This window comes from Neolamprologus multifasciatus, chromosome 10 (assembly GCF_963576455.1).
Source record: "Neolamprologus multifasciatus chromosome 10, fNeoMul1.2, whole genome shotgun sequence".
NCBI lineage: Eukaryota > Metazoa > Chordata > Actinopteri > Cichliformes > Cichlidae > Neolamprologus > Neolamprologus multifasciatus.
In genome coordinates, this window is record NC_140448.1 from 12,810,213 (window position 1) to 12,828,150 (window position 17,938).

A 17,938-nucleotide genomic window follows, 5' to 3' on the forward strand; every position below is an offset into this window, starting at 1 on the left:
ACTTGGTAGATACTTACAGGCATATTTACATTCTCACATGAATACTGTGTAAGTATATCCGATTGTACTTAATTACACCCATAACTGCATACTTATATACATACTTAATTACTTACATACTTACTGGCACATATAATGGATTAATAGCTTACATACTTACATAATTGCCTACTTACATACATACATGGATGCTTGCATACTTGCTGAAATACATACTTAACCCTTTGAAGCCTGAACCACAAAATAATAATTCTAATTTTTTAAATTCTAGTTTAAAAAATATATATGAATGAGTTTTCATTTGTAGTATATTTGCTACATCAAGCATTTTCTGACGTACTGTAAAACGTACAGTGTACACGTACAATGTATGTCGGTCTTTGGGGGACAAAAAATTAAAATTGACGATAGAAGTGTTATGAAGTCTCAAAAACAAAAACCCATGTACCAAATATGGTGTACTTGGCTTTAAAAGGGTTCTTTTCTTACTTGAATATTACATATAGTGACATACTTATTTGCTTGTTTTCTTGCTTCATTAATGTCAAGAAAAGGTATCATATTTCCTTTCATAAAAGCAGCACCTACCTAGTACCTAAAAAAAAATCAAACACTCAGTATTGTTGTTAGCAGCTTTGTGTCTTTGTACTGAACTACAATCACCAACCATAGGAAGTGTGCAGTGAGCTAAGAGTGCTGCTCACCTCAGAGGAACTCACAGGGCTCTAGACTAACCTTCTGCCACAGTTGCATTGGTGCGCCCAACTTGATTAACTGCATTGCTTAACCCCACTGTTTTACATGTTCACTATTCGCTGTCCATACAGACAAGATTGATTTATAAATGATTAACTAACAATCTTGTCAACACAAAGTTCTTTATTTGGAGCACAGTTCTAAAAGAAAGATAAGTTACTCAAAAAGTGCTTGTGCTTAAAGTGTGTTGGCACTCTTTGGCAATATTGTAGACAATGTTAAACTCAATCATCACATTGGCCTCCTCTGACGACCTCTTCTCCCCAGCGCTGAAAGGCAGCGGGGAGAGGGGGACACTTGGGGAGTGCATTTATCATGGCATTTAATTTGTTTTCTGGACACACTGTGCTTTTTCAGCGTTCAGAGGTTGATGGCTCCGTGTCAGAGGCTATGAATTTCAGACGGATCAGGGCTTAACTTAACGAAAAAGTCATCTTTTCTCATTACCCACAGCTACATCCACTTCTGTCGGGCCTAGGCTACATAAACACAAAACGAGGACCCGAAGCATCAGAATCTGTGAGTTCTCGGCCTTCAGCACCGATGGTGTGTCCGTGTACTTGCCGTTGGGTGAGAAAGCCGCCATCTCACTGATTCTGATGCGTCGGGTCCACGCTTTGTGTTTATGTCTTTGTGCAGAATCCGTTTACCTGCTCTCATTTGATGTTTTAGCTTTTTGGTGGTTGCTGAAATAGTTTTGTGAGCTTTAACCTGAGATTCTGGCGTTTCTGGCAAAATACATTTATATTTAAAAGTTGATTCAGGATTTTATGACTCGATATCGCTTTATTCAAGCTACTCACCTCTCTCCATCCACCTGCACTTTCAAACGAACACTAATGTAGAACTACAGGAATATCTTGACCGCGGCCAATCAGAGAGGTCCCACGCCTTTTATCTCTGATTTGTTTAGACCACGATATGGGTATAATGTGTGTTTGTTGTTGACCACACGGAGACTTTCAGAGCTGCGAAGACAAGGTGCAACCTAGGACTTTTTTAGTCGCATCATTGCAGCCAAATTGCTTGCACTCTAGAGCCCTCTTTGCATCCTGTCACAAACACATGCCTCCCATAGATAGATGCTGAGTTCTTCACAGTGATGTGGTTGGCTGGTATAGTAGTGCGGAAAGAAAATGATTCATATATGAAACTGCTCACGTAATGGTTTTGCATTTTAGGTCTTCTTTCGAGTTTAGTAACTAGGTCATGATTTCTGGAAACTCATTGCTGCAGTTTCTCAAACGCTTTTTGATGGTTTGAGCACAACAATGTGAATACCATTTACTTTTACTGTAGAGAAGCAAAAGCCACCATCTCTATGCAATGGATAAAATGTACTAAGACCACATTTTACTGTGGGGGTTGACCGGTATTCTTTTAAAATGAGTGATTAATTTGACGTTTTGTGTTTCTCCTTTGAGTTTATTGTCTTGCTAATGATGCATCGTGTTGTAGTTTTATTGAGTGAACGTACACCCCACAGTTTTCTTTTGTTCTCTGTTATCAGAACAGCGTAAAATGATGTTCAGCGTTTATTGATGTGAAAGGTGGTTGTTGGAGCTTGAAGCCTGCTGCTGTTTCATCAGCTTTGCATTCAATCTGCCTCAAAGGAAAGGGAATCAAAGAACAAATACATAATTGAATTTACACTACACACCTGGATAAAATATTTATTTTCTGATTTCTCATGAAAAATGCAGCTGAGTTCTCTCTCGCTCTCTCTTTGTTTGTGTGTGTGTGTGTGTGAGAGAGAGAGAGAGAGAAAGCGAGAGCAAGAGACTATACGCCAGCGCCAGTCTGGTTGGTGCATGATATGACTTTACTCGATATGCTTGTCAATACCGTAGCTTGGCTCCAGGACGCCCTGCAGACTTACAGATCGATAACATTATCCTGTACCGCCCACTGTCCATCCATCGACTCCGCTGAAGCTCCATGGAGGTTTGATTTCTAAAACCTGCAGAATTTGCTCGGCACTGACCTTATGCTTCAAGATCTAATCTGCAGCATGGCCTGTTTTTGATCTGGAGCGAGATAAAATACACATTCAAGAAACAATCTGTCCTCTCACACTGCAGATTTAAAAATAGACTAAGGTTGTCATCTGATGTCATTATGCTGTAAAGTAGCAACTGGTTGATTCGTCCATTCAGTTTGAAATGGAAACATTATTTTATAATGGTTGTAAGTCTTGTGGAGGACTCAACTAAAAGCTAATAAAGTTTTATGCTGTAGATTTTCAGTGCGTTGAGGATGGAAGCAGACACATTAGGGTCAACTTGCACTTGTTTCTTTACAAACATGCTAAACCATACCTCCTGGTTTTTATTGTGCTTTAGAGTTAATCTTAAAAATTTATGTGCTGACCTTTTTCTTTAGCGACTTATTTTCAGCTATAAATGATTGTGTTTTCCTTCTATGCCAGTCTCACACTGACAAACTTCAACAAAGCAAAAAATACAACAGCAACAGTTGCTTTAAGGTCAGCATAAATCTTACTGGATAGTCTAGAGCACACAAAGAGTGATGAGTAGATTCATGGCACACAATCAGAGCGTACACCTGTCAGCCACAAGATTAAAACCATCAGTTTTATAGTGTTCAGACAGATTGGCTACGGGAACCTCTGGGGGTGGGGTGGATGGTGGACCAGATCTACCAGTTCTTTTAGGTTCTGTGTTTTGTAGAGTGGCCAGCCATGTGTGGCCAGGAGGCTAGACACACACTCATAGACCTGGCTAATGACGATATTCTTGGTAGTGGGGAACAACGACAAAAGAGAACATATATTTCTTTGCCACCCCAGTGGCCGTCCCTAAAAATGATCTGACTCTGCTGGTGCCGCCCTGCTCTGTCAGCAGTTTGTAGTGTGATGGGGTACATTGTCCTATGAGACAAGGCTGCTGCCATCAGGGAGCACAATTTGGGTGTTTTGGTTTTTAGTTAAAGTAAGATCCAGATAAATGCCCAAACCCAAAGTCTGAAGTTGCTGCTCATATGTGGTGTATATAACAGGGGAAAAAATCCTTTGCAAGAAAAGGTTTTAGGTCTTGAATGACCAGCATATCATCAAGTTATTGTTAGGCTTGAGTTTGAGTTCTGTCAGCGTACATAGCTCATCTAAATCCTCAGTTGTGTTTTTTTGTTTTTTAATGTGAACAATTTATGTATTTGTATTTATACTGAAATTTGAATTGTCCACCCATAGCATTTCATTTGCATTTGTGCATCTGAAAGTAGAGAAATGTTTTGTTGATATGAGCAGTTTTTAATTTGCACATAATCTAAATGATACTCGTCATCTGATATTTCCAATTGGCACAGATCTTGAAACACGTTTGGTGATTAAACATATTTTTGTCATTAAATTGTATGCAGTACAACATATATTTACTATTTTTATAATGTATTGGTCCCTGTTAATATTTTGGAATGATTTGTTTCTCTGATGCGTTGTCTTTTGGACTAGAGGAAAGAATGTCCAAAATACACATGTAATTTTTTTAGTTTACAATTTATCACTTGGATTTTATAGAAATAGATGCATACTCAAGGAGATACCTCACTTTATTGAAACATCCTAAATCAAACAGTCATTTATTAATGTTAGTAATATGGTAATGACTTTTTTCCGGTAAAATTTTATATATATTTTTTTACTTCAGAAACATCTTGGTGTAGCACAAATAGTAAGGAAACTTGTTGCAGAGTTATTTCTTTGTTGTAGGAATGCTCCTTGGCAATAAATATTATACCGTTGGAACACCTGTTCATTTCCCTTTAAATTGAGCCACTTTTAGAAAAAGAAAAATGCGTTTAAGGGTTGAGCAGCAGGGTTGAGCAGCAGGGTTGAGCGTGAGGGTTACGCCCATGAAAAACTTGGCAAATCTTCTCTGTCAATGCCAAACTGCTTATTCTGATATTGACTCTTAATTGGTGTCATGTTTATTGAAGAATCTTCACCAGCTTGAAGTTCCCCTGTGGCACGGGCCCTTTTTACAAACAGTCAGACATGGTATGCTTGGAGTAGACACGAACTAACCACAGGGTCTATGCTCACAGGTGCTGACAATCAGCTTTGATTGGAGCCTGATTGTCAGCACCTGTGGTACCAGAAGCTCAAAAGAAGTGTCAATAGCAGAATAAGCTGAAGATTTGTTTTTTTTTATGGGCAAAACCCACATGCTCAACTCTGCTGCTCAACCCACAAATGTGGCTCTGTTTAAGAGGAAATAAACTTCCCAACCGTAAAAGATTTATTACCAAGATGCATTTTTACAACAAAGAAATAATCAGCCAAACACAAATCTCCTTACTTTTTACACTGTTTATGTACCAGACTTTACAGTTTCATTCATGTTTGTCTTCTGAAGGGTTTAGCTAAAAGAGTTTGTCTATATATCAGTCAGTTTGATTTATAGAGCAATTTTATCCCTAAAGACATGGCTATTGACCGTATTTTCAGGTTTAACTTATTTACGGTGTTTAATAAACCCTTTGAATCTACCAACCCACTACATTTATGTTTAGCAAAAAGGAATAAGTTAATTTTATACCCTACTTAGCTGTAAAGTATTACAAAAGCTGTTTGGTTGTGCTAGTTCAGGCTGTGAAGAAGTCCTTCCTGTCAGCAGTACAATGCATACTCGTGTTTCTGACAGTCTGTCACTTTACCAGCAACCACACAGCGAACTAAACAGATCTGAAGAGAGTCTGTTCTTTAGCAGTGCTGCTTGTGGAGGAGTGCAACAAAGATAAGTGAGCTGCTGTGAACACTGTGACAGACAGAACTGGATCAGAGGTGAATGAGCTGTGGGAGCTTCTTGTGATGCTGGCAATAAAAAACACTGAGCCCAGAGAAATGATATATAGACTATATATACTTTCAGAGTAACCGCACACCAGCGCTGCTGTCCACATGTTCCCGAGTGATTAGTAAACTTGTGACTTTACTGCTCTGATGGCGCAGCTGGCTCAAATCCCCTGATTGGGAAAGTTGCAGATGTGCGATCATCTTCGACCCTCTGGTGTTTCCGTTTGTGGCCTTGCACTGTGAGACCACAGCGTAAGACTCTTGGCAAAAGCACATTCAGCAACCTTGAGGAAGCCAGTAGACTGTTTGTGTCTCTGTGTATCTGTGTGCCGTGCCCCCCCCTCCCCCCGCTCTCTCAGACCTCTCCTGAGGGTTTGTTAGGAAAAATAAATATTTTTAGACATTACAGTCCAGAGCTGCTGTCACTTTTTTTTTCTTTCCTTTTTTCATAAACCCTAACCATGGGAAACACATATTCACCTCCCCTTTTCTCACTGCTCTCTCAGTTGCCTTGCCTATGGCTTCCTACTGCCACCCATCAGAAAAAAGCTGCCCCCAGGGAGCAGGTCGCCATAGTAACTACCTTCACCAGAGCAACCCCTCAAAGGGTCCATCTGAGCTACATGTTGAAGCCCCTTCATTTCCATCCTAATCTGAGAGTTTGTGTGTTAGCACACATGTCCGACAGCTGACAGGCCGCTTGAGAAGGCGCATGAGGAGCTGCTTCAAATCCAGCCTCTTTCATTTGTCAGATTGGGTGACAGAAAGTTTACGTGCTAAGCCTTGACAGTTTATTGGACGAGCTGTGGCCCGCAGTAACAGCTGGACCACAAAGGAGCTTTTTTTTACCTCAGCCCGTCCACAAACTCATCTCGACTCTTAAAAACCATGCACAAGAAGCAGTTCGTGGCAGAACAGCAAAAATGCGGAAACGTCACTGCACAAACATTTATTTTTTCAAACTGAACAAATTTCTGTCCCCCTCCTCGGGACCATATGGCCTCCTCCTCCTCTCGATCTCTGCCGCTGCAGAGTCAAAGATCAAATCTCATATCCCTGATCACAGGGGACCCTCTTTTAATCCATGCAATCTGTTGTTCGGTTTCCATGCAGCCGAGGTGCAGCGTGTATCGTGGCGGCTACGCTGTGCTTATTGTGTGCTTGTCGACCCGCTGTTGTCTCACAGAGCAGAAGGGCTATTAATAGCTTCATGCTCCCCAGTAGTTTACATTTATCCAGCTCGGCTCAGAGTTGTAAATTGGAGCTGTACCACACACTCAAGGCTTTCTTTTGCAGTGTCGAGGGAACAGAGGGGAGCTAAGCTGTCATTAACAGTTCTTTTTTCCCCCTTTTTTTTCTTTAAACTCAAGGGAGGACAGGAAGCAGCTGCCAGTTTCACTTCCACCTCACTTCCTGTCTCATTTGTCACTGCAAAACGAACACTACGTCTCTGTGATGCTGCAGTTTGTAGCTTGTCTGTCAGAGACCTTACCTGAAATTGGTGATGATGATGATGATGATAAAAAATTATATATTCATTTAAAATGTGTTTACAAATGATGATTAATAAAAATAGTCTTCTGGGTTTTTTTCTTTCTGTTTTGTTTGCAGGTTGCAGGTTTCAGTTTTTAGTTGGCATTTATTTAATAAAACGTGTGTACCTTGCAGCCATCCATGAGTTTCCAGAGGACATCTTCACCAAGGAGCAGAGGAAGAATGGGGCCGTGTGTCTCCATGCACTCTGTGTGAGTATTTCTTGCAATGTTGCCTCAAATCTGCACATTTTTCCTCTCCATTTATAACCCTGAGTCATGATGCTGACACTTGACATCAATACAGAATAAACGCACACAACAGGACGACATGTATAGCTGGTTTATGTTATGTAAAGGCAAAGTGTGTATGGGTCCCTCTCTTCCAGGCCATCTACATGTTCTACGCTCTGGCAATTGTCTGTGATGACTACTTTGTTCCTTCCCTTGAGAAAATATCTGAGGTGAGGAAAACCAGCCCCAGCTGGCCTTGAGATATAAATTTATTGTTTTAAAATATTATTATCGGACTATTCAAACTGTTTTTTAATTCAATTTTCCAGAACCTTCAGCTCAGTGAAGATGTAGCCGGGGCCACATTTATGGCTGCTGGAAGCTCAGCTCCAGAGCTTTTCACCTCTCTCATTGGTTAGTAACCCAGCTAGTCTTAACCAAGTAGCAGCTCTTTCCATTCAGAGAGAGCATGACAACATTTGTTTTCACTGCTTGTCATCAGATTAAATGAGAAAAAGTGATGTTTGTCAGCAGACAGTGCCAAAACCTGGTGAAGTGGAGCATGGGTAAAGAATTGCTTAACTTTCAAAATAAAGCAAAGCTTTTGGGAGAGAATTGGCTCTCTTCAATCCTCTCGTGGTTTCAAAGGTCCTGATCTAAGTAGGTACCGGACATATCCAGGAGATGTCAGCAGAGTCCAGTTTAAAGCAGCACAATGATTTTTCTTAGTAGATCATATTTTAGCTTGATTCTCATCTGGGGTTTACAAGGATAAACAGCCCCTAAAAACACAGAATGACAGACAGATTTTATCTGACATCAGACAAATCTTCTGCACTTTTTCAGGTGTCTTCATCACTAAAGGGGACGTTGGCGTCGGCACAATCGTGGGCTCAGCTGTCTTCAACATCCTGGTCATAATTGGTTTGAGTGGAATCTTTGCAGGCCAGGTAGATTAAACTTGTGACTCTTACTCACATCTTACAGCCAGATGTTTGTCACATGTGGTGTAACTTTTCTTTTTCCATGCTTGTTTAAAGGGAAACTGTTGTGCTTTTAGATATTGCTACAGTGGTGATGTGTTTGTTTAACATTATTAAAGTTTCAAATGAGCTCAGACTGCTTTAAAGGCTCGGTCTTCCACAGTTTTTTCCACTCCACTGCCAAACAGAGGGGTTTAGTCTGAGCGTGGTCATCTCAGGACAAAGCAACTTATCAAACTGGTGTAAAGAACCTTCATTTAATCTGGCTTTGAAATGGAAAATTAGCAAATGTTATTAATAAAATGTAATAGAAGACATTGCAATAGAAGAAACCTGTTCATGCGCAGCTCTGAATAATGAATAATAAAATATTGTAACACGAGTATCTGTTCTCCACAGACAGTGGTTCTGACATGGTGGTCTCTCTTTAGAGATTCCTCCTACTACATCCTGTCAGTACTGACTCTCATCATGGTGAGATACACATTTAAACAATAAAGAGTAGTTCCTCTGGGCTCCGTGTCATCCTTTTTGCTTTTAAACCGTTTTTTCTTTCTCATTAGGTCATCTATGATGCCACAGTCGTCTGGTGAGTCCACACAGCTTTTTCATTTTTAAAGGTTGTTTTAAGAAATTTTCAACTCCCTGTTTTTTTTTTGTGTGTGTGAGCCAGTACTTTACACTGTTTTCACTGCTTGTATAAATGAGCTCAGTTTGACCTTTGAGACTCGGCGTGTTTAAAAAGTCTGTCAGGAATCGGATTGAATGGGTTGGATTGCAACAGGAGCTGACGTTCCTGTTGACGTGATTTTATTCCTCGTTTGCGGTTTACTGATGACGAGAATTGTAAATGTCACAAAAAATGATTTTAAAGCGCATTCTTTCATGCTCTAAATGATGTCACAACCTCATTCCTCAAGTGATTTGTATTACTTTTTATTATTAGTAATGGCAGCGTTATAGCTGTGATAACGGACTGTGGTAAATCTAATATGTTTCTGATTTATTATTGAAAAATAGTAACATCTGAACAAATATTTCTAATCAGAGGCAGGAAAGGAAAATGTTAGTAAATTAATTTTGATTGATTTCTTTTGGAGGTTTATGCCATCAGTGGCACTCATTTCAGTCATTTGCAGCTTATTTGTAAGATTGATTTGATACTGGTTGTTAGATTGATTTCTTTTGTGTAACTCTTCCTTTACAGCTGTTTTTTCCCCCCGCTCTGGATGCCTTCTTCACTTCTCGTCCCGAGACCTTTAGAGTAAAAGAGCTTTCCATTGTTTGCAGTGTTGGGATTTTATTGAAAGGGTAGATTTATTCAAGGATCTAATGTCCACTGTGGCGCTGAATTCCTTCGTGATATATAGCAGGCTGTTTATTGAGTCCCACACCGAGGCAATCTTGGTGTATTTCACCTCACCGCTGTTTGCAGCGGCGTCTTTTACTGTCAGTCCTGTTTGTTGGTACGGATTGTATTTGAACTTGTTCCCTGGCATCCTAGTGCTCAAAGTAGTTCAGAAAGGACAGAGCAGACTGTAGCACACTGAACTTATTGTGCTCTCTGTGTCCGTTTCACTGTTGTCAGTCATAGCTTTATTTATTCACAAATCAGGGAAAGTAGAAGTAACTTTATCCAATATAGAATAATTTACTGTTATCCTTCTCGATTAAACAAAATGGGTTTAATTAAGGATGCTATATGCTGGGAATGTAACACAAAAAGATGCACTTATGTGCATGCACGCGAGTGTGCTAAAGTTTTTCTGTTTTGAAGACATCTTTACGATTGTATCGGCCAATGGTTGAAGTGTGATTTGCCTAGATCACCAACACTGTGTCTCCTTGGAGACAGTGGTGTCATGCCACAGCTGAATAAGTATGCAGCGGGCCTATTGAGGGTCGGGTTAGGGATTTGTGCCTGACTAATTCTCAGGTTTTGGAAAGAATCTCAAACTGTGACAGTGAAAATGTGGCAGGGATGTTGAGAAGTGATGTTGTGAAGGCTTAGCTGTAAAAAATAGAGATGGCCAAGGAGCAATGGGACAGTTTCAGTGAATTCATATTCAAAGACAAAGAGAAAACATGCATAACCTGAAGTGAACTGGACAGTGTGTACTAGATGTTTAGCTGCTTATTTTACAAATTGCTTTGTATGACTCACTCTGTGTCAGTGTTTCTGAACTGCCTTGTTTTGTGTTGATGTTTTTATATATATTTCAACTACATTTCTATCCCTTTATAAAAAATCATTCACAAAACACTTCACTTCTCTTTGACCTTTATGGGAAAAGCCATGGGGTCAAGGAAAGATATGAAGGGGAATTCATAAGGACTTAGCAAAAAAGAAATGCAGTGTTAGGATGACTAATTGCAGGCTTTTTAAATGCATTTGTTTTTTAAAGGATTTATATTCAAATTTGTATATATAAAGTGAAATGCAGTGCTTATAAAATTGAGATTAGTTGCTCGTCTTCTCTACTCATATGTTCTTGTACTTTATTTTGTATGCATTCTTTTTTTTATCCAATTTACGATCTTCTCCACCTTCATGTTGTAATGTTCATAGCTCATGTGTGGGTTTAAGAACCTGTTGAAGGTTCAGATTGAAAACATTTTTATTAGTTTTGAGAATGTTGATTCACTTTATCCAGATTTAATGTTTTCAGTGGGAGAAACTTTTCATTGCTCAATTAAGAAGCAGAAGCTGCAGTCAGGTGAACAGAATTAACTTTATCAGGGTTTCTTTCCCTGGATTAGTGAGCATGCATTGAGACATATCAGCAGAGTATGGCATTGGAAATGGAAAATAGGTTGGATGTTTGTTTGCACACTCCATCACTTTGGATTGCAATTTAATAAATGATGCCCAAGTGTCTCCTCTGCTAAAGGAGGCATTACAGGAAGCACTGAAATACCCCTTCTTAGTATTTAGAAGATCTGCTACTGTCATGGCCCCTGTCCAGATGCTTCTGGGATACCTCACTGAGTTTGGAATCTCTCTGAGCAAAACTGACTACTCAACCACAAACTATAAGAGACTATAAGAAGTTGGTTTAGGGCACTCCTATGTTACTGAGTTCAAATGACAGTCTGTAGGTAAAATCTGAATGATAATGGACTTTTAAAGCCATGTTTTTGGTGGTTTCCGGTAATTCAGAGGTTCAGAATACAAAGGTGACTTTCATTATGGGCATCTGATCAAAGTGTTGGAAATGAATAAAAGCCTGAATTTACAGTTAAACGCTTAAATTTGCAAAAATCCATCCATCCATTCTAAATAAATACATAAGTTATAGTTATAAATATTCTAACAAAAGGGGGAAACATAAAAGATAAATGTGTCCCACATTTCTATCTTTAAAAAAAAGTTAATAAATAAATACATTTCTTTTGTAAGCTACCAAAGACTGAACTGCTACACTGTGACAGAGTGAAACTGAATAAAAGGTGACCAAAGAAGAACACAAACCAATCAGTAAAGAGGAGGAAGTGTGGTCAAGCGAGCTGGATAGATTTAAAGTTAAATAAACTGCTGTTTCTGTTTAATTAAATTATCCTAACTAAACAAAGTGATCCAGGGTCATTCTCAATTTATCAAGAGACTTTTCACGCTGAGGAAAACAAAAATTCAGGGAATTCTTATTAGGAATTCTGGAGAGTTTGAGGTCAATACTGTCATTAGTTTTCTTTAAAAAAAATAAGAAGAAGAAGAAGAACTTGGGGGATGAAAGTGGGAGTGATTATAGATGCTTTCATAGCATTTTATTCAGCAGGGATATTTAAATTCCATCTTAAAAAATGGCTCAACTGCTTGAATTTGGTCCTCGGTTTTTAATATCACTTAATACTAAGACTGTGGCTCTGATAATATGGACTCCCTGGAGTGTAGTTAACATAGAAAGTTTGAAATCTGTATGTGGCATCTCTGGCAGCAGTTTTTGAGGTCTGTAAAAACCACAGAGTTTTATTACAGCTTGAGATTTTTTTTAAAGAGTTTACAGTTTTTCTCCATTGGTTTGGCTCATTTCTTTAAACAGAAATTACATTCTCAAAACTCTAAGATCATTTGGCAAAACACTCTTACAGTTTAGCACAACACTATAGCTCACCTGCAAATGCTCATATCTCTTCCAAAACTGTTCACTCAGGCTTCAATCTAAATCTCTTTCTCATTTAAACAGTCAGTGTCTCCAAAATGGCAAAGATCCTTCTCAATAGCTTTGGCTCATTTCTCGACACAGATCGGACATTCTCATCATTCTTGGTGCTTTTGTCAAAATAAACCTGGATGGTTGATCACAACAACATGGTCCACCTGCAAAAGCTCATATCTCCCCTAAAACAGTTCACTCATGTGTCAAAACTACATTTCTTTCTAATCTGAATAGTCAGTGCCCCCAAAATGCATCATCCCTTTGGCATTGTGTGAGTACTGCCATACAAAATGTTTAGATGTTTTGTCACTATGGCAGAGGACCAACAATATACCACAGAAAAGAGTAGCCTCCAAGGTTTGACATCACAGATTGCACTCACACTACCAAGGAAATGATAACCATTTTTTATTCACACGCAAAAGAAAGTTTCATACATATGTAAAAAGAAAATGTACATTACAGTAGTAAATTGTATGAACACAAAATCAAAAAACAAGGACTTATTCAGTGGTCGCTGTACTCATTCTCCCGCTGCACAGTGACTGGAATACTTCTCTAAACTGTATAAATTATGTAATTCCATAGTTTACAGTAATTTGTTCAATATATTTCTTGTCATATTTAGTATCAAAACATTCCACTAGTCCTCTCCACCTGCTAGTATAGACCTACCACTGGGCCGATGCACACAAAATCTCTACAGTAAGTTATACATTTTTTGCCTCACGCACAGTGCCCTGTCCTATACAACATATAATTCCATAATAGATTACATAGAGTACATACCTGTTTTCCCTGCGAAAGGTTTGGATGATGGAGGAGACTGTAGAACGAGGCACATTAGGCTGCACTCGACGACCTGCCTCTGCCATTGTGAGGCCATGGTTTATGACATGGTCTATAATCGTGGCCCGAATTTCATTCGGGACACCACAGTGTCTTCTCGCTCCTCGGCCTCTTCCCCCTATTCCTCCACCACACATTCTCAGTCCTCCTCTTCTTCTTCTTCTTCCTCCTCTTCCTTGAGGAAGAACTTCCCCTTGTCCGTTTGCTTGGCCTTGTCTATCCATGTTCAGAGATCGGACTGGCTCTGGTCTGTGTTTGGCAGCACACAAACATGGAACACACCTGCGTGTGACACCTAGTTTCACCTGACTGTCAATGACTGTCATCAATTTATCAAATATTCAAAGAAATTCATATTTGGTATTCATGGTATTATGTTCTTGACCAAATTTGACAATTGAACAGACGGTTGTGCATGCGAGTACTTATACAATGAAATCATGCTGACATGTTTTGGAGAGAATGATCATTAGACTGAGAATCAACTAATCAGTTTAGATCTACAAGATCTATTCATTTGGAAAATGTGCTAAATGTGGGCTAACTGTATAACTGTAGGCTACTTGTACTTAATCATTTGCAAAGATGCACTGAGACAATTGAGACATGTACTAAGGCATTTGCCATTTGATAAAATGAATGAGAAATGCCATTCTGTTGTGAACATTTGCCAAGAGGTTTGGAGGTTTGTCCATGTTATTTTGAGAATGTAATTTCTGTTTCAAGAAATGAGCCAAACCAATGGAGAAAAACTGTAAAACAAGTGAAGGATTTCAGATATATTAAAGCTGGAATAAAACACACACAACATGTTCATCTGAAAATAGTGTGATAGTCCTCCTCGGGTAAGAGATCTCTCTTTTTCAAAGTTTCCATAAATATTATATGAAGTATTTGTAAAGGTGTTTTCTCCATCATTTTCCCAATTTGAATTTAAAAAAAGTCACGTTATTGTTCACATTTGAAATACAGATGGAATAACCCCCCAGAAAAATGCAGTGTGCAGCATTACGAGCTCAATCTTAGCCTTAGGTCCTCTACTAATTGGAAGGCTGATGGTTTAATCCCTGACTGCTCCAGTCTTTGGGCAGGATACTGAACCCCAAGTTGTTCCCAATGCACACTGATTCTGTGAAGGTCAGACTTACATAAACGTTCTGCTCACTGTGCAGGTGGGAGTCCTTACTGCTAATGACGATGTATGGAATCTACATTATCATCATGAAGTAAGTTTCCTGAAGATAAAACCTCCTGATCAGTCAGTAAAGCTCCATATGTGTGAGTTTACTTAGAACTCACACATATGGACCACCATATGTGTGAGCACCATCTTACTCACATGGTGGTCCATAAGAGCACCATCTTACACCATCCAAGTAAGAATACTTGGATGGTGTAAGATGGTGGTTTGCTCTGTCACAGGTTCAACTCCCAGATTTTTGTGTTTGTGACACGCCGGTTGAGGAGCATCAGGCCGTGCTGCCTCCGATCAGAAGAACGGCGAGACAACAAGTTGGGAGAAGACACCTCGGCGTGCAACACATCGATGGTGCTTCTCAACAAAGGTTTGTTTTTGTTTTGTTTTTTTAAATGATTTGTATAATATCATAATCATTATGCATAATAATGCTCATTATGATGTTGAGTGTGAATGAAGTAGTTTTATATGTTGTGCTTTTCATTGGCAACATCTCATACACAGGCCAAGCCCATGGTCAGGAGGCTTCTCCAGTCGTCATGGTAGATGAGCTTCTCATCCTCAACCCTCACAAACTGTCATTCTCAGAGGCCGGCCTGCGGATTATGATCACCCCCCACTTCTCACCCCGCACCAGGCTCTCCATGGCCGGACGCATGCTCATCAGTGAGGTATTCAATGCTCACATACTGTGACACACTCGCGCACAAGGAAAAAAAATTCTAAATGATCTTTTTTGACCGCAGAGACAGAGACTGCTCCGTATTTCAAAAAATCAACGGGATGTTGAGGCCGGACCCGGGTCAAGAGGGGGGTCCACCAGCAACAGTCTGAAGAGGACAGCCTCCTGCAGTCTGGAGAACGGAGGCGGGAGACCCGGGATGGTCGACACAGAGTCAGGAGACAAGCCAGGGGCCGAGGTGGGCCAGCAAGAAGAAGAAGATGACGATGAAGATGGGATTTTCAGTCCAGTGCGCATTCCAGGTGAGGAATGTATATTTTAGACCGTATAATCAAAACAGATATATAAGATGAGCTAGATAGGGCTAGGACTTCATAAACATTTTCTTCCTCCTCCTTTTCAAAAAGCAAATGTTCAATTCCGTTAACACCAAATCACGACAACAGTTGCCTCACTTTATATTGTAAGCTAAAGATGCTACAATGATAACTCAGTATTATTAGTAACATAGTAACAATAATATAGAGTCGGACGATCCACTATGAGCAAGCACTTTGGCAATAGTGGGAAGGATAAACTCCCTTTTAACAGGTAGAGACTTCCAGTAGAGCCAGGCTCAGGTCGGGGTGGCCATCTGAGCTGACTGTTGAGGGTGAGGGAAAGAAGACAGGACAAGGACACGCTGTGGAGGAGAGCCAGACGTTAGTGATAACTAATAATTAAATGCAGAGAGGTGCATAAACACATAGTGAGAGAAAAAGAAATGCACAGTGCACCATGGGAAGCCCCTAGCAGCCTAGGCCTGCTGCAGCATAACTAAGGGAGGCCCTTAACTATATGCTTAAGCAATAAAAAAGAGAGTTTTCCATGTGAATATGATGGCTCTCGCTGATTTTCTGTTCATTTTTAATGTGTAATAACACTTGTTGCTTCTAAGTTCGATATAATGATTTGATTGATTAGCTGATTGACAATTGTGCTATAATGCTCATTTTTTACTCCATAGTCTTTTGCTCTACTAGAGAAGCGCTGCACGATTCAAGGTTAAAAATAATTCTTATTCATCTCTCTGCAGCCCCCGAGTTTACCCACTTACCTCCTGCCTGTTTAAGGCCACCCTGCCTCTAAATAAACTTTCTTCTGATTGGCTGCCCCTTAAAAACAGGAGGTTTAAACGCCAGGCGGGGTGGACAGAGAGCTGTGCACCTTAGATAATCACATTAAGGATATCATGAAGCCCCAAGAGTAATCACAGGGATTACTTGTGCTTTCGCTGGCCTCTGAACAGCCTTCAATAAATATAGCTAGAATTTGTCAGTTTATTGTTGCCTTAAACTGATCTTACTCCTCTTTCATGTTAACCCCTTGATTGCTGATACAGTCCAAATGCTGTCTCATCACAGATGGCTTGTGTGCGCGGGTAAAGTGGGTGATCACATGGCCTCTGGGCCTATTGCTCTACTGCACTGTGCCTAACTGCATTCTGCCACGCTGGCACCGCTGGTTCATGGTCACCTTTGTGGCCTCCACTTTATGGATCGCTGTCTTCTCCTACCTCATGGTGTGGATGGTAAGAGCTGGTCTTCTGTCTACAGTATCTCTTGTATTCTCAGACACCTGCTGAAACTGATGTGATGTACATCTGCATGTTGGTTTGTAAATTAAAACAAAAACAAAAACAAAGCCAGTTTGAAGGTTTTATAGACCAGTAAGATAACTTTATCCTGATATTTTCTATATGTTTCTATCAGGTCACCATCATCAGCTTCACACTAGACATCCCAGACTACATCATGGGCATAACCTTCCTGGCAGCAGGGACAAGCGTGCCTGACTGCATGGCGAGTCTGATTGTAGCTCGACAAGGTAAATGTGTCTCTCTCTTTCATTTTTATGTCTCTTTGTGAGGCAGGTACTGAAGCATTTCTCTGTCACTTTTCCTGTCTTTACTCAGGCATGGGGGACATGGCAGTGTCCAACTCTGTAGGCAGCAATATCTTTGACATCCTGCTGGGTTTGGGTTTCCCCTGGGCTTTGCGTACACTTGTGGTGGACCACGGATCAACAGTAATGCTTACATTCATCTTTATGTAACACCTATTCAAACTTCTTTCTTTCCTGGGTTACTACTTTTTCTGTGCGAGTTATCAGAGCGAAGGTTTGCAGCTTCTCACTTCTGCTTGATGGTCATAACACTGATGTTTTTCTTTCCCACAGATATCCATAAATAATAAAGGACTTGTATATTCTGTCATCCTGCTGCTGGCGTCTGTGTTTCTGACAGTAAGTAAATGCTAAATACCAAAGGCTGCACAGATATATAGGTGCTGATGTTCAGAAAGGTGTAAACAGTAGAAAGTGTACAGCAGAGAGCTCTGCTAAATTTGGGTTTTTAAAAAAATCCCACCCAGTACATTTCTATATCAAACAGATTTAAAGTCATACGAATCAATAATGCTATTAGATCATTCAGCCAGGTTTGGGGCTCTTTGAGTGTTTTGGTTTGCAACATTGCTGCAAACTTAATATACACTCACCAGTGTGTGTTTGTTAGGCTACAAAATAACTCTATTAAATCAGCTGTGCATTGGGTGCTCGGCACCAGTTGCCACACTAACAAAGTTGGCAAACATGTGGAGCAGCTTGCAGCTAATGAACCAGATGTTTCCCTCAGGATGTGGTGGAGAGCAATGCTTGCAACATGTTGCACTGCCCCCTTGGGGTTGAAACG

General features: G+C 40.0%; 1 protein-coding gene across 1 annotated transcript in view; it reads left to right on the forward strand.

The window, feature by feature from the left end:
- The window catches only part of LOC146509746 (sodium/potassium/calcium exchanger 3), a 37,389-nt gene that overhangs the window by 11,406 nt on the left and 8,045 nt on the right, over positions 1 to 17,938 (forward strand). The window contains exons 3-16 of the mRNA XM_085173891.1: positions 7,241 to 7,317; positions 7,494 to 7,568; positions 7,668 to 7,752; positions 8,185 to 8,288; positions 8,721 to 8,795; positions 8,885 to 8,910; positions 14,500 to 14,553; positions 14,750 to 14,892; positions 15,030 to 15,196; positions 15,272 to 15,509; positions 16,611 to 16,777; positions 16,959 to 17,073; positions 17,162 to 17,274; positions 17,425 to 17,490. Of these exons, the coding sequence (XP_085030017.1) occupies positions 7,241 to 7,317; positions 7,494 to 7,568; positions 7,668 to 7,752; positions 8,185 to 8,288; positions 8,721 to 8,795; positions 8,885 to 8,910; positions 14,500 to 14,553; positions 14,750 to 14,892; positions 15,030 to 15,196; positions 15,272 to 15,509; positions 16,611 to 16,777; positions 16,959 to 17,073; positions 17,162 to 17,274; positions 17,425 to 17,490 (1,505 nt within the window). The remainder of the gene's footprint in view (positions 1 to 7,240; positions 7,318 to 7,493; positions 7,569 to 7,667; positions 7,753 to 8,184; positions 8,289 to 8,720; positions 8,796 to 8,884; positions 8,911 to 14,499; positions 14,554 to 14,749; positions 14,893 to 15,029; positions 15,197 to 15,271; positions 15,510 to 16,610; positions 16,778 to 16,958; positions 17,074 to 17,161; positions 17,275 to 17,424; positions 17,491 to 17,938) is intronic.